Source organism: Haliotis cracherodii, unplaced genomic scaffold (genome assembly GCF_022045235.1).
Source record: "Haliotis cracherodii isolate W230 unplaced genomic scaffold, xgHalCrac1.p SCAF_23, whole genome shotgun sequence".
Lineage (NCBI taxonomy): Eukaryota > Metazoa > Mollusca > Gastropoda > Lepetellida > Haliotidae > Haliotis > Haliotis cracherodii.
Genome location: NW_027266279.1, coordinates 8,210,860 through 8,226,440, shown reverse-complemented (window position 1 = coordinate 8,226,440; position 15,581 = coordinate 8,210,860). Strand labels below are relative to the sequence as shown.

The 15,581-nt window shown below is 39.6% G+C and overlaps 1 protein-coding gene across 1 annotated transcript; it reads right to left on the bottom strand.

Moving 5' to 3' along the window:
• Positions 1-9,356: 9,356 nt before the first annotated feature.
• Positions 9,357-10,460, bottom strand: LOC139471853 (carbohydrate sulfotransferase 11-like). The gene has a single exon (XM_071254350.1). The coding sequence runs from the start codon at positions 10,458-10,460 to the stop codon at positions 9,357-9,359; it is 1,104 nt and encodes a 367-aa protein (XP_071110451.1).
• Between the last annotated feature and the right edge of the window lie 5,121 nt (positions 10,461-15,581).

Here is a 15,581-nt window from a genome sequence, read left to right as displayed (position 1 = left end):
AGAGCTCCTCTCCCGTAACGATGGAATGGTAACTGCTACCCCGTTATAACGCAGCTCTTGTCAGCGCTGGGACGGGATGGTTTCGTTAAAGCGTGCAGTAACTGCGATTCGTTGTTGGTTGAGAGATGTTGGAGGCTAAGGAAGCTGGAACATTGGATTTATTATCACGGGACTGCTGATTTTCTAACCGCTGATGATTTGCAAGTAAATGGTGTTGCGTTACAAAAGCAAGCTCTTCTCTTCAGCTGATTCACGGAAAGAAAAAAAGAGAAAGTTATGAGAAATATGTAACAAATCTGGTTCCAGGTATCAGGACAGAGAAATAGGACACATGTACTGATCGACTGAACGTGAAAGTAACAAGGTTTTTTCGATTATCTATATGAAGATTTTATCATTTTACATATCGCTATCATAATAGAACTGTACTGATGGGTAATAGAAACTATACCCGGCTTTTCATTTTTTCGTATGTTTGATTTTCATTTGAAAATATCTTAAGTTTGCGGCATTAAATCCAAAGAATTAACTGTACTGGCGCTCAAAGAATACTTCCTGATGGTTTTGATTTGTAAAATATAATTTAAATTAAAAGTATTAAAATTTAAAAAAAGAATTTCGCAAAATACACAATTGTTGATGGGTATCTTAGACACCTTATCTTTTAAAATACACATGTAAATGCATGTGCTCTTTTCGGCTCGAATTTATATAATTTCAAACATGGTAGGGGTCATTTACGACAAGCATAGTCGCCTCTTACGATAAGCATTGGTTGCTGAAGTCCTTTTCTAACCCGGATCTTCACGGGTCAGGAGAATTTAAGCTTTTGAAATAAACCAACAAGAGTTAACTAGCGGTTGCGACTTTCAGCTTTAACGAGGCTAGATAAAAGATCTTATTCTCCACTATACATTTGACGGACTGTGTAAATAAGTACCTGAGTAATCGTTTAACGTTAACATCAACACACGAATTCCATCGCCAAATGAATTCTCAGCTTTTAACAGATATTCCAAATATATGCATGGCTACTACATTTTAATAGTGAAACACCAAACCCTTTGTCCCAACCTAATCACAAAGTCCCTAGAAAATGGTCGGTCAGAGTTGACCAGTACTAGTCAGTGTGAGTGTCCAACATAATGCACACGTTGGTCAGTGTTAGTAGTAGTGGTAGTGGTGATGGTGATGGTAGTGGTAGTAGTAGTAATAGTGGTGGTAGGGTTAGTGGCAGTAGCAGTAGCAGTGGTAGTGGTAGTAATGGTAATGGCTGTAGTGGTAGTAAGTAAAAATAGAAGTTTTAGTAGTAGTAGATGACGGAGTGGTAGTAGTAATGATAGCAGTAGAAGTAGTAGTCGTAATACTAGTGGTATTGATAGTGGTAGTAGCAGTGGTGGTGGTAGCAGTAGTAGTAGTAGTGGTATCAGTAGTTGTAGTAGTGGTGGTGGTGGTGTTAGTAGCAGTAGTAGTAGTTGTATTAGTAGTAGTGGTATTAGTAGTTGTAGTAGTGGTGGTGGTGTTAGCAGTAGTAGTAGTTGTAGAAGTGGTGGTGGTAGTAGTTTAGTAGTAGTAGTGGTAGTGGTAGTAGTAGTTTAGTAGTAGTAGTAGTAGCTGTAGTAGTAGTAGCAGTAGTAGTAGTAGCAGTAGTAGTTGTAGTAGTAGTAGTGGTAGTAGTAGTAGCAGTGGTAGTAGAAGTAGTAGTGGTAGTAGTAGTAGTAGTAGTAGCAGCAGCAGTAGTAGTAGTGGTGGTAGTAGTAGTAGTGGCAGTAGAAGTAGTAGTAGTAGTTGTAGTAGTAGCAGTAGTAGCAGTAGTAGTAGTAGTGGCAGTAGAAGTAGTAGTAGTAGTAGTAGTAGTTGTAGTAGTAGTGGTAGTAGTAGCAGTAGTAGTAGTTGTAGCATTAGTAGTAGTAGTAGTAGTAGCAGTAGTAGTAGGGGTAGTAGTGTAGTAGTGGTAGCAGCAGCAGCAGAACACACGCAATAAGTGACTTGAGATACACTAAAATACATGTATTGTTGTAACTGTTTTACATTTTAAATTATATTTTAAAAAACGTAAGTACGTCAGTATGTAGATAAGTACAAAAATAAATAAATATGATCTTAACATTTGTATTTCTTAAATGCTAGCTCGTCAAGCTCTTGTGTACAAGTTGTCGAGCAGATTGTAGTTTGGCAACACAATGCTCTTATGCAGGAAGGCCATTTTGGAATTCGAGACGTGAGATGTATTTTACTGCCGCTTCGCTCACTTCAGTCGCCGTCGTGTTTCGTTGAGCGCTCTAGAGTTGCTGAACATCACTGAGACTTTTTCCGCTAATATCATGACGGTCTGTACATACTTCACATGCGTCAGCACACTGTCTGTGTATTCCAGAAAGAAAACGACACAGCATCACGATAATGAGGCTACGTGATTGCGATTATGGTTTGAAAACCCGATGGGGAAATGGCGAGATATACTTCCCATGTCTTTGTTCGTTCGTTCGTTAGTGAGTGAGGTTTTACGCCCCTTTTAGCAATATTCCAGCAATATCACGACGGGGAACACGAGAAATGGGCTTCACACATTGTACCCATGTGGGGAATCGAACCCGGATCTTCGTCGTGACGAGCGAACGCTTTAACCACTAGGCTACCCCGCCGCCCCTAGCAAAGAGTCATGCTGCATCCAACTTAGAAACCGACCCTATCCCCCGTTGTAAAATTATTTCGAGTGTGAAACAAGTACATTACGTTAGAGACAGTTTGTTGTAACGTGGGATTCGTCTGAGTGGCGTCTCATGGGTGCAGAGCCCTGTGGGCTTGGAAGCATTGTTCAAGCAACGATAGATCTGTCAGTGTGAAACAATCCATCAAGGCGTTCGGTTGTATTATCCAAGCACATTAAACGTCTAAATCGAGTTTCTGTTTCCAATTTTAAATTCTTCAAAGATTAATGTAGACAGTAAAAGGATTTGTTAAAACGAATGTTTTATGACTTCCTGCTTTAAATTTTCTTTAAAATGTCATACATGGGGTTATAAATCAGGACATAACAGATGATTTCATACCTGCCTCACATGTTTGCAAGATAATAAAAAATGTAGATAAAGTGTTTTTCATCTCAGCGAAAGCTACACATCCGAACAGTGGGCTTCCCGCCTGTATTTGTTGATGTGTTTATGTGTTTGTTGTCAGCTATGATCCTGTAAATAGTCAAGTCAGAGCCGTCGTGAAGGGCGGCGCAATTCGTTGTGCAGAGTTGCGTCCTTTCCGCGCCCCAGAAACCTATGATCGTTGGTCGAATCCCGGTTCGCCCCGATTATGTTTCTAGGTTTGTCAGCACCATACCCGTGCTCGTGGGTTTCACCGAAGTGGTAAACGTCTGAGACCTGCATCACTTCAGGCTTTCCTCCCACATTAAGCTGACACGCCGTGATATAACTCTGGAATACTGTTCAAAGCGGCTTTTAACCCCATTCACTCAATCACTCGTTCTAGCATTAAAGTCACACAGTATCATAATACAATCAGTTTTGCACGTAAATTGTAAAATTATCTGTTCTAATACCATAAACGCAGTGATGAATATCTAGTACAATGTACCTCCTGGGGGTACACCTGAGATAATATCTTAGAGCACACCTGTCTTCTACACCTACACGTCATATGATTGTTAAATACCTATTTCTCACAGCTAACCCCGCCGCCTCCTGTGTCCAGTGGATAGAGCGGAAGATTCGATCCCCGGTCGCGTCATTCCAAAAGACGTTAAGAAATGGCACTTGTTGTTACCCTTCCTGACGCTCGGCATTAAGGGGCTAAAACAAGGACTGGTAGGCTCGGGACCAGTAAAGTGTGTATACTGGGTGGGATATTCTATTCATGTCAAACTGCGGTATGGTATCTCAGTCGGCTAGCATTATATAATAGGCATTTTTTCTAGAGTTGAACAAGCATCCCCATTTGACATTGAATTGTTAAGACAACTGTACATTACATTTTCGTTATTTGTATTTACCCCAAACAAATTCGAATTCAAGTATTTCTTCGACTGTATTCACCATGGCCAATTCCGCCCACCATCATGCTAACTGTAATAAAACCTGCGGTACACAGTAATAAAACCTGCGGTAAACTGTAATACAACTCGCGGTACACTGTGATAAAACCTGCGATAAACTGTAATAAAAGCTGCGATAAACTGTAACAAAACCTGAGGTAAACTTTGATAAAACCTGCGGTAAACTGTAATTAAACCTGAGGTAAACTGTGATAAAACCTGCGGTAAACTGTAATTAAACCTGCGGTAAACTGCGATAAAACCTGAGGTAAACCGCGATAAAACCTGCGGTAAACTGTAATTAAACCTGCGGTAAACTTTGATAAAACCTCCGGTAAACTGTGATAAATCCTGAGGTAAACTGCGATAAAACTTGCGGTAAACTGTAATTAAACCTGCGGTAAACTTTGATAAAACCTCCGGTAAACTGTGATAAATCCTGCGGTAAACTCTGATAAAACCTGCGGTAAACTCTGATAAAACCTGCGGTAAACTGTAATAAAACCTGAGGTAAACTGTGGTAAAACCTGCGGTAAACTGTAATTAAACCTGCGGTAAACTGCGATAAAACCTGCGGTAAACTGTGATAAATCCTGCGGTAAACTTTTACAACATGTTTCATTCCTTCAGATTCCAAAAATAATGCGAGTTCCAGTATTTACCACGATGAAGACCCGTGAAAATCCGGGGTAGAATAAACTGCGGCAAACTGTAACAACAACTGCGTAAATTGGAATAACAACTGCGACAAATTGTAATAATACTTCTCATTCCTTTAGATTCCAAAGAAATTCGTGTTCCAGTGTTTGTTTGACCTCGCCATGATCAATTCCGACCACTATCGTATTAAGGGAAACCAAAATTATTATTTTTTTGCAATTTCCATTATTCACATTCAGAGGTAGGTGTGGCAAATTATAATAACACCTCTCATTCCTTCAAATTCGAAAGAAAATCGATTTTCAGTGTTTGTTCGACATCACCGTGGTCGATTCCGACCACCATTATGTTAATGGAAATAAAAAAAGCAATTTCTTTTCACTTTCTAACATTTGTACAGAGGTCTTCAGCAACCAATTCTTTTCGTAAAAGGCGAATAACTGGATCGGGTGGTCAGGATTGTTGACTTGGTTGATGCATATCATCGTATATCCCAGTTGCGTAGATCGATGCTCATGATGTCATTCACTGGATTGTCTGGTCCAGATTCGATTATTTATAAGACCACCGTCATGTAGCTGGAATTTTGCCGAGTAAGGCGTTAAACAACAAACAAACAATCTTGCGATTGGTCTTCAGCTAGGAAAGCGTTTCGTAAGAGGCGACTAACTGGATCGGGTGGTCAGGCTCGCTGACTTGGTTGATGCATGTCATCGATCCCAATTGCGTAGATCGATGCTCATGATGTCAATCACTAGAGTGTCTGGTCCAAATTCGATTATTTACAGACCGCCGTCCTATAGCTGGAATATTGCTGAGTGCGGCGTAAAACAACAAACAAACAAACCAAACTAGGATTCCAAGAAGCCCAAAGCAGCTCATTTATTTCTTTTTTTCTTTTTTTTTAAACTCACCGACCCAAAATGCATCTTTCGCAGTGGTTTTTATTTCGATTTTATTTTGGAAAGGATTACCGTTAACCAAGTAATAACAAACCTCATATACAGGTATTTAAATAAATTTGTTTATTTGGAAACCAATAACAACATGATCTGTCATGATGAACAACAATATAATATCTAAGGTCTATACTCCTGAAAAGCAGGAAATGGGACCCCCAAATATTAGGTTTAAATTATTTCAAGAAATCAGAAAAATGCCGTATGCAATAAAAGTTAAAACAAATAGAACGCAATGTTCTCGACTTCAGAGGCCTTGTAAAACACCCTACGGTCACCTGACCAAACGGTGTCGCATGTCCCGGTACCTCCATCTTCCCGAGGCAAGAGAGTTAACTGACTCTAAAAGTCCAGTTTCCACCCTTGCCGAACTGGGCTGGAATTACTGGGCTCGATCGTAGCGCCACCAGTGGCTGTTACCAGTTATATCCCTTTTAACCCACTCCTATGGACCAATCAGTTTCCATCACTTCCGTTTGCTTCCCACAAAATGGTGGCACCCAGTCAAGACGATCTGATCGATAATCAAATTCTATATTGTGATAAAACGAGTCTTACATCGCGAAATGCATCAAATCACACAAGCACCTTGATTAAAATCATGAAAAGATTTGGAAAATATCTGCTAACAACGAGTTGGCGGTGCATATGCTTTGCAAATCCTGCAATCGATCGAAATCTGCACGACAATTTACGAACCGGATTTCGATTTCGGTGAGCGATTTTGATTGGACTATGCATAGACTCGTTAGTCCAGCCAAAATGTAACTCCATAATACCAGCCTAGTTCGGCAATGGTGGAAACTGGACTTTTATAGCCAGTTAGCTCTCTTGCCTCGGAAAGATGCGGTTCCTCATGTTTAGCATGAGAACCGGGCACCGGGCATTGTGGCATGACCTACGTCAGTTATCCAACCCGGACGGTGTGGGCCGTTGATCATCCACTGGCTTCACACATTGCACCCATGTGCGGAATTGAACCCGGATCTTCGGCGTGCTGATCCAACACTTTAACCACTAAGCTACCCCACTACCCCTGGCGCAATGCGATGACTCACAGAACCCCAACACTCCAGTCTGACGCTAGACTGGAACTGTCTTCATTTTATTATAATCACATGTAAACAGGGACGCCTAGTGGTAAAAGCGTTCGTTCGTCACGCCGAAGGCCCGGGTTCGATTCCCGACATGGGTACAATGTGTGAAGCCCATTTATCTTTTCCTCCACCGCGATTTTGCTGGAATATTGCTAAAAGCGGCGTAAAACCATACTCACTCACTCACTCAAATGTAAAACATACAACGTCAGCGTCTGATAACATAAACAAACAAACAAACGAACTACAACAAAATGATAACATTTGCATTCTGAACTCACCAGGGAAGAGAAGACAGGTTTATTTTATAGAAATTACTTTTAGAAACAGTTTGACACTAACCCTCAGAAGGTAATGTTTCTTGACCAACACAACCATCATGGAGGTCGAAATTGTATTCATATGGATTTCAAAGTTCAAAGTATATGAGGGGACACGGGTGGCCCAGTCGTCCAAGGCGCTGCGATTCGCTGTGCAGAGTTGCGACCCCTGGACACGTCAGAAACCTATGATTGTCTGTTCGAATCCCGGTTCGCCCCGATTATGTTTCTAGGTTTGTCAGCACCATACCCGTGCTCGTGGGTTTCACCTAAGGGGTAAACGTCTGAGACCTGCATCACTTCGGGCTTTCCTCCCACATTAAGCTGACACGCCGTGATATAACTGGAATAGTGTTAAAAAGCGCCGTTAAACCCAACTCACTCACTCACTCACTCAAAGTATATGACATTTGTTACTTGTGTGGGAATACAGATGCCTTTGAATCAGTTATGATCAAACACACCACAGCATTGCAGATCACTTGTATTTGTAGTCAACAAAATGTTGCCGTTAGTATTGACATTCAAATAGTTTCTACATAAATACAGATGACTTAAACGTAACACTTAAATCTAAGGATTTGAGCAACATATGACGTCACTATAAAGTGTGAGTGAGTGAGTGAGTTAATATCGTGATGTCATCATAAAAAGAAACATGCATACCAAAGTTCAGTTCAAACTTTCAGGTGCACGTTTCCAGAGCCAAAAATGCATTGAAAAAAGAATGCAAAGTCATGGTTTTGTTTGTTTGTTCGTTTGTTGTTTAACGCCGCACTCAGCAATTGTCCAGCTATTATGACTGCGGTCTGTAAATAATCGTGTCTGGACCAGACAATCAAGTGATCTACACCATTAGGATGTGATAACTTGCATCAAACCAAGTCAGCGAGTCTGATCACCCCGATCCCGTTAGTCGTCTCTTTCGACAAGCATGCCTTGGTTGCTGAAGACCGGAAACCGGATGTTCACGAGACGAGAAACATAGTAATAGTAACAAATGCAAACATTTAAATATTACAAAACAAAACTACTAACTATCCACATGCCAAATATTACATTTTGAATACGAATGGCGAAGGAATGGCCGTTAGAAGTTTCAGTTTACAGAATGATCGAATAGTACAGGTCAAGGTTATAATTTATAATATCGCAACAAAAACAACACTGGAACCAGGTGAGTTAAATAAATAAATAAGTAATTATGTACATATTTAATACGCCTGTCTATATTTAACACTACTATTAAGTGTTTCAAGGTTATAATGGAGTTATGTTACAGAAAATACACAATTATAGATACATTAACCAATCGGCAGTTGGATAATAGCCTCTCTGTGTGTACATGAACGTTTTTGGCACACTAGAATGATCAAATATATATATTTGGGAAACGTTAACAAGCCGTACTTCTAAAATATTGAAACCAAAATTTGTGGATTTGGGTTGAAGCAGATTTTAAAAGGACATACAAGTGTCTGAAGAGGTTAGTCATTTTGTAAAAAGAGTTTGGGGCTTCTCGGACATGTTAATTGTATTTTCTCAATATTTTCAAACTCAGGCTTGCTATATTTGTTCGTTGTTTAACGCTGCACTCAGCAATAGTCCACCTATCTGATGGCGAACTGCACATGATCGGCTCCCCGGCAGACGCTAATCCACTAATGAATACAATTAATTACTGAAGTATATATCAAGCCACCTATTGCATCCAGATTTAAACTATTCTTCACGCCAAATTAATAATTGTTATTTTATATACTTTCAATATGGAAACGATATCCCTGGCACGCCTGGTCTTGAGGTATTGTACAGGGTTATAAAACTCACGATGCGATTAAGATACAATAAAACTCATCTTAAAATTTAAATAAACTATTTGGGCGCTTTCTCTAACTTTTTCGAATATTGACCAAGGAGGATCTTTAATATGCTACTTTTCAGGGTGAAATCCACTAAGCTCCGGAAGTTATGGAACGTGATTGGCAAGAAGCAATAATGTTTGCTTTTTATTTTTATTTTCAAAGAATTTTCGTGGTAAATAGTAAACATTAACAGAGAAGCCGGGACAACATGTTGATCCTCTCAGTATATAAACCCCTGATTTAATATCTTCCCTAAATCAGTAATACTTGAAAAATAATCCGGGTATGTAACTGCTGTAACGGCATACATACACTTCTAAAAATAACACACCAAATAAAATTATGTTCACCCAAAATGTCTAAGACGATACAATAATCCCAGAAAAGGGGTACCTGGATTTCATCATGGACTATTGGTGTTTCCATGGAAATAGAGCCGCTGGATATTGCTCGTAACCAAATATTTTAAAGTCCCACGTGTAATACTTCGCTATTTTTTCCATCGTTTCTCGAGATAGATTTTTATACTCGTTCAACATCATTGTCCTTTTCTGCAGCTTATACATCACACGTGACATGTGAGATTGTTTATTTTCTTTGGCTATCAGCTGAGTTAAGATAGCTTTAATCGTACGCGTGTCATTTGTTTTACGAATTAACCCACTTAATTCTTCCTTTGGGAATTCCGCTTCTGGCCTTAGGTAACCATTGATCTTAAACGCCGTCCACAAACGTTCTGCTAGCAGGAGGCTGTCGAAACACTTACGTAGGTTCACGTTGAAATCTCTGTACGCATACGTAAAGTCAACCATTTGCGTAATTTCGTCTGAGATGAACGTTTTATGAGAATACTTTTTCAACAGATTCCCCAGTCCGACCTTGTTTAAAATATATTTGGCGTCTTTGGAGAACGACTCTTGTTTTCCAATGAAATGAGGGAACAGCCGACAGGGGTCACATATCGACGCTATTGGCAACCAGTGAGGGTCCCGATATTTCAGTGACATGGTAATATTCACAAACTCAGGAAATGTGACCAGTGTTTTGACACATGTTTCATTAACATTTCTTGTCCCAGCTCTGGCTGCTGTGACTACTTTGCCGTATCTCTCCCATCCTAGAAACTGCGGAAGAAGAAACTTGTCCACGTACGCAGAGAAAAGTCTTGCGTAGGGATCCCTCGCAAACAGGAAACGTTGTGCATGTTCCAAGACGTCCGTGGCGTACTTCGTGGCAGTAAGATGTATCATGGGTTTGAAATACACCTCGAAGCGAGAAATATCAAAGGGACTTGATATCTGAGACTGACTTCGTGTCTTGTTGAGAAACATGAAGATCCTCCTCCAAAACGTGCAGCCAACTTTAGGTACAGGGCAATAAGCCATGCTGGTGTTCGTCCCTCCATCGGCGTAGTAATACATGTTGTGGTAGACAGAGGTTCTCGTCTTTCTCACTGTGCACGCATCACGGTATCTTTGGAGACGGGCTTCGTATTCAGTCTCGAGAGGGTCCATTACTACCTATAATAATAATAATAATAATAATAATAATAACAACAACAACAACAACAACAACAACAACAACAACAACGATGATGATAATTCCACTTACAACGCGACACTCAAGTGAATTCTTATGAGGCTACATTGTTAATATCCCCTTTCACCATTGATCATGGTGCTCTCGATTTTCATTCTCAGCTCCCTTGGTAGTATACAACCTATGCTGCCCGTGAGTAGATTTGAGTAGCTTAATCTTATGCTTCGCTCGTCACGCCGAAGACCCGGGTTCGAGTCCCGACATGGGTACAATGTGTGAAGCCCATTTCTGGTGTCCCCCGCCGTGATATTGCTGGAATATTGCTAAAAGCGGCGTAAAACCATACTCACTCACTAATCTTATGCATATAGTAATGGAAAACTGCATTATCTTATTTCACAGACACCACTTTTATTGGCTTCATATATTTCATTTGTGCATTTAGTATGTTTATGTTTAGCACTATCTTACATATAATCTTTTATATAACCAGCTGTTGTTAAGTTATTACCTGGAGAGGTATTTACATAAGCAGGTTTTGCTTGTTTACCGATCCAGATTTCTTTTGAAATCAAAATATGTTTAAACCATGCTGCCCGTCAGGCGCTAGAAAGTGAACAGTCACATTGCCATCTCAAATAGAATGTACTATGTTTTTCTCCTGTCAATTTTCAAAGGAATACAGTTCATCGATCACCCATGACTACATTCGGCCGATATACGGTGTAGTGGCTATTGTTAGCCATCTTTGTAACTCACAGAAGTGAATTAGACCTATTCTGTGCATCAGCTTTGTGCGAACCCTACCATTTAGAGCTGATACCACAATGCTATGACACACATTGTCGAATGAGAAACGTAGCCGTTTGTGCGAAGAAATCTGAGCGTATGGCAAGCCGTTTGCACATTTATTACGGAATTACAGATATCTTCAATTGTTTTAAAGATATCAGTATTTTATTTAGGGATATCAATAATGTTTTTAAGATATCAAAAAATAATTGAAGATATCTTAAATTCATTTCTGATATCCATAATACAATTCCTGATATCGTAAAATGTTACGGTGATATCAACAAATTAGTTTGTGATATCTCTAAATGTATTTAAGATATCATTCAACAATTACCATCCTACTGTACATAAATATATTAGAAATAAATTCAAGATATCTTAAATTCAATTCTGTGTGAAGCCCATTTCTGGTGTCCACCGCCGTGATATTGCTGGAATATTGCTAAAAGCGGCGTAAAACCATACTCACTCACTCACTCACTCACTCACTAAATTCAATTCAAGATATCTTGAAATAAGTTATACATATCCATAAATGCATTACAGATATCTTTAATTCAGTTGAGATATCTTTAATTCAATTAGAGATATCTTTAATTCAATTCAAGATATCCTTAATTCTGACCGTTACTGATATCAAAAATCCAATTAAAGATATTGATAATTTTGATGATATCTTTATATCAATTATTTATATAATTTATCTAATTTAAGTAACATTATTTATGTAACATCTTTATAAATGGCAACAATTGAAGATATCAATAATCAATTATTGATATCTGTATTTAGTTTCAAGATATCAGGAATTGAATTATTGACATCATAACAAAACATGACATTTTGATATCATTAAACCATTTTTTGATATCAATAATCGAATTTAAGATATCAGCAATTCTGTTCAAGATATCAGTAATACGCTTCACCATATCCTTAATTCATTTCGTGATATCTTACATTTTATTGCAGATATCTACAATTATCTGCATTTTAGATATCTTCAATTGTTTTAAAGATATCTTCAATTCGATTCAAGATATATTCAATTCAATTCAAGATATCTTTAAAACAATTGAAGATATCTGTAATTCCGTAGTAAAAGTGAAAACGGCTTGCCAGATTCCTTTGTTATAAATAGAGACTATACAAGGCTTTTATGTTTTATGTATCCACGGATAATGGAGGCACGGAGTGTGTGCATACCCATGAAGTATTGACATCGCGCTTAGTGAGTGAAAGGGATTTCACGTCAGGAGGATTTAAAGGGCAAAAAAAAGGAAAAAGAAAAAGGAAAAATGTTTGCGATTTTGTTGCAAATATCAATTTTCCTGGATACATTAAGTCAATTTCCGCGGGAGGACAAAATTATAATATTCGTAGAAAGTATTTCATTGTCCAAGTCGAAGTTCTGTAGTCACACGCTCCGAAATCGGCTTCCAAAACAAAACTATTTGGGTGTGTGGCCTCAAGCTACCGGCATGGACGTGGCAACTGTTTTATGGTGATATGTTTGCCGCGTTTATCTATCTTGGGATTCTTAGCCGTTATACATATACTGTTAATCCTAAAAAAAAATAACAGCATTGCATACATTATTGAATGTGTGAAACGACCTTTGATCTTGATATTGTGCATAATTTATTTACCAATTAACAATCGGTAACTAGCGTTTTATTACTAACATCCTGTTTTATCACTAACATCCTATTTTGGTAATAAACCATCAGCTGTTCACAGTCCTACTCCACACAAGGCAGTCCTACTCCACACACAATGAATACCTGTCAGAGATTAATCCCATGAGCAAACAACTGAAGGTATCGTCAGTATTGTTACTATGGTAACATAAGGTGACATAAGATGTGGACTCGGTAACCAAGTGGATGAGCAGACAGAATGATCGTTGAAATTGCGCAGCGCGTCAAACACCGGGAACCCGTTTTAACACCAGTAAGGGGAATCCCCTCAGTGGCGGATGTTTTCGTTTGGGGGACGATTTCGCCTGTCGTTTTTTATTGTGTTTTACGCTATTTCCTTTTTTCAAATCTCATTTTGGTCACGAATCTGGGATAAAGTAAGCCCTCAGGTATCACAATGTGCAACGTTCCTATGTTGACTTGACCTGGGTGCCGTTGTACAAAACAACATTAGCGCTAAGGTTACCTTATATCCTTAAGTTTTAACCTTAGGCCTTTACTAAGGTTGACCCCCTGTTGCATGAAACTACCTTACGCTAAGGTAGCCTTAGTTAAGGTGAAAATGTTAAGGTTGGTCAGACCCAACCTTAGCCACGCTAAGGTTGATACTTCATTGAATTTCAACATGGCTACTTTCTTGTTGATGTGTGAGGAAACTGAGAGAAGTTTGAGGAAACAGCGTGTTTTCCGAGATCGCACCATGCAGCTTGAGACACTGACAGACTTGGACCTGATATCGCGTTATCGACTCACTCGCGAAGCCATTTTCTGTCTCGTAGACAAAGTTCGTCCTTTGGTCGAAAGACCAACACAGCGTTCGTACGCAATGACAGTGGACAGCTGAGATATTTAGGAAAAGGGGGATTTCTTTCTGAAATTGGAGATTTGCATGGTTTGGATAAAGAAAGAAAATGAGCCGAATAAAACATGGCTGCGACACTTGACTTCATCGGCCAAGAGTGTCAGCTCACTTGATGTAAAGTTTGATTGCCGACACCGTTTCTGTGCACTGGTAGACGGCTGTGTCATGTTGAAGTAGCAATATTAGTCGTCTGCAGATGCGAGCAGGGGAGATAACTCTCAATCGTAACTACGGACATAATTGAGTCTCCCACACTAAAGAGTTCAACCTTAGTTAAGGTTGCCGCTAAGTATCCTGTCCACGTTAAGGTTGTCCTAAGGTAGTTTTGTGCAACGGGCGTAATGTTTTGATAAGGTTACCTTAAGATTAACCTTAGTAACTAAGTTCAACCTTAGTAAAGGTTGTTTTGTACAACGGCACCCAGCCCTTTAACTTTAACATCGCCTTAACAGTATTTCAGTTACATCAGGGTGTGGCAGCTTAATTTTCAAAGAAAGTGCAAAGTGATTTCGATGAAATTCATCAGCCCGGTTTCGGTGAATATAAACCGGACATCATAACAGAGACCCTATCCCGGCATAGGGTCTCTGACAATAGTTATCTGGATCCATCATGCGATCTGTGAGATCAGAGGCTTCTATTCTTACCTGGTCTACTTTCGAACTAGCAACAAAAAACCTTTCTTGAATTTTCTCTCCCAATACCGGACCTAATAAAAGAAACAAATATAAACTGTGAGGGCATGATTGAGAGGCTATCGTTTGGGATGCATTCTTTGACGTTTTCATTCTGGAATCCTTACTCAAAGTGGGGCGGTCGGGTAGCCTAGTGGTTAACGCGTTAGCTCGTCACGCCGAAGACCCGGGTTCGATTCCCGACATGGGTACAATGTGTGAAGCCCATTTCTGGTGTCCCCCGCCGTGATATTGCTGGAATATTGCTAAAAGCGGCGTAAAATCAAACTCACTCACTCACCTTACTCAAAGTTCACTTCTGACGAAATTGGAGGAATCCGATTAAGGTGGAGGTAGGTGTATATACAGTCAAGTCTCGTTAATCCGACAATCGGCTTTATCCGACCCAAATGATGGGAACCGATTAAATCAGTGCTATTTAGACCCGTTAATTCGACAGTCTCGCACTCCGTCTCCGACACTACTAATTTGCAATGAAAAACCGAAATCACTCATTAATCAGTCTCGTTAATCCGACACAGTGATCAGCGTACTCCGTGGTCATCTGCCCGCGAGTACTGACTGACTGACGGACGGACTGACGGACGGACGGACTGACTGACGGACGGACGGACGGACGGACGGACGGACGGACTTACTGAGGGACTTACTGAGGGACTATTTTATTCACATCTCACTCTCAATTACAAAGAACATAACTATCATACATATTATTCAGTAAAAGTAAATTGCGACCAATCGCCACGTGATTTATGAGAGATGATAAAAACACACAGTCACAAAATAATACATTATAGATGAACACAGTCAATTATGGAGTGTTGAGATATATACCCAATGGCACAATTTATCTGTACATTAAAAGGCGTCAATGTTCTGAGATATTGCAACAGGTTTTGGCTCGGGAAAAAAATCATGTCGTCATTTGATAAATGTAGGGCAAGCCACTGACTCGAAAACGCGTTAAAACCAGGCCATATGTTATAACACTTCCGTAAAATATCTTCACGTAAAACCGTATGTAAAGGACAACTTGATAAACAA

Coding starts and splice junctions, on each gene's coding strand:
- LOC139471853 (XM_071254350.1), bottom strand. CDS start 10,460: ATGGACCCTCTCGAGACTGAATACGAAGCCCGTCTCCAAAGATACCGT.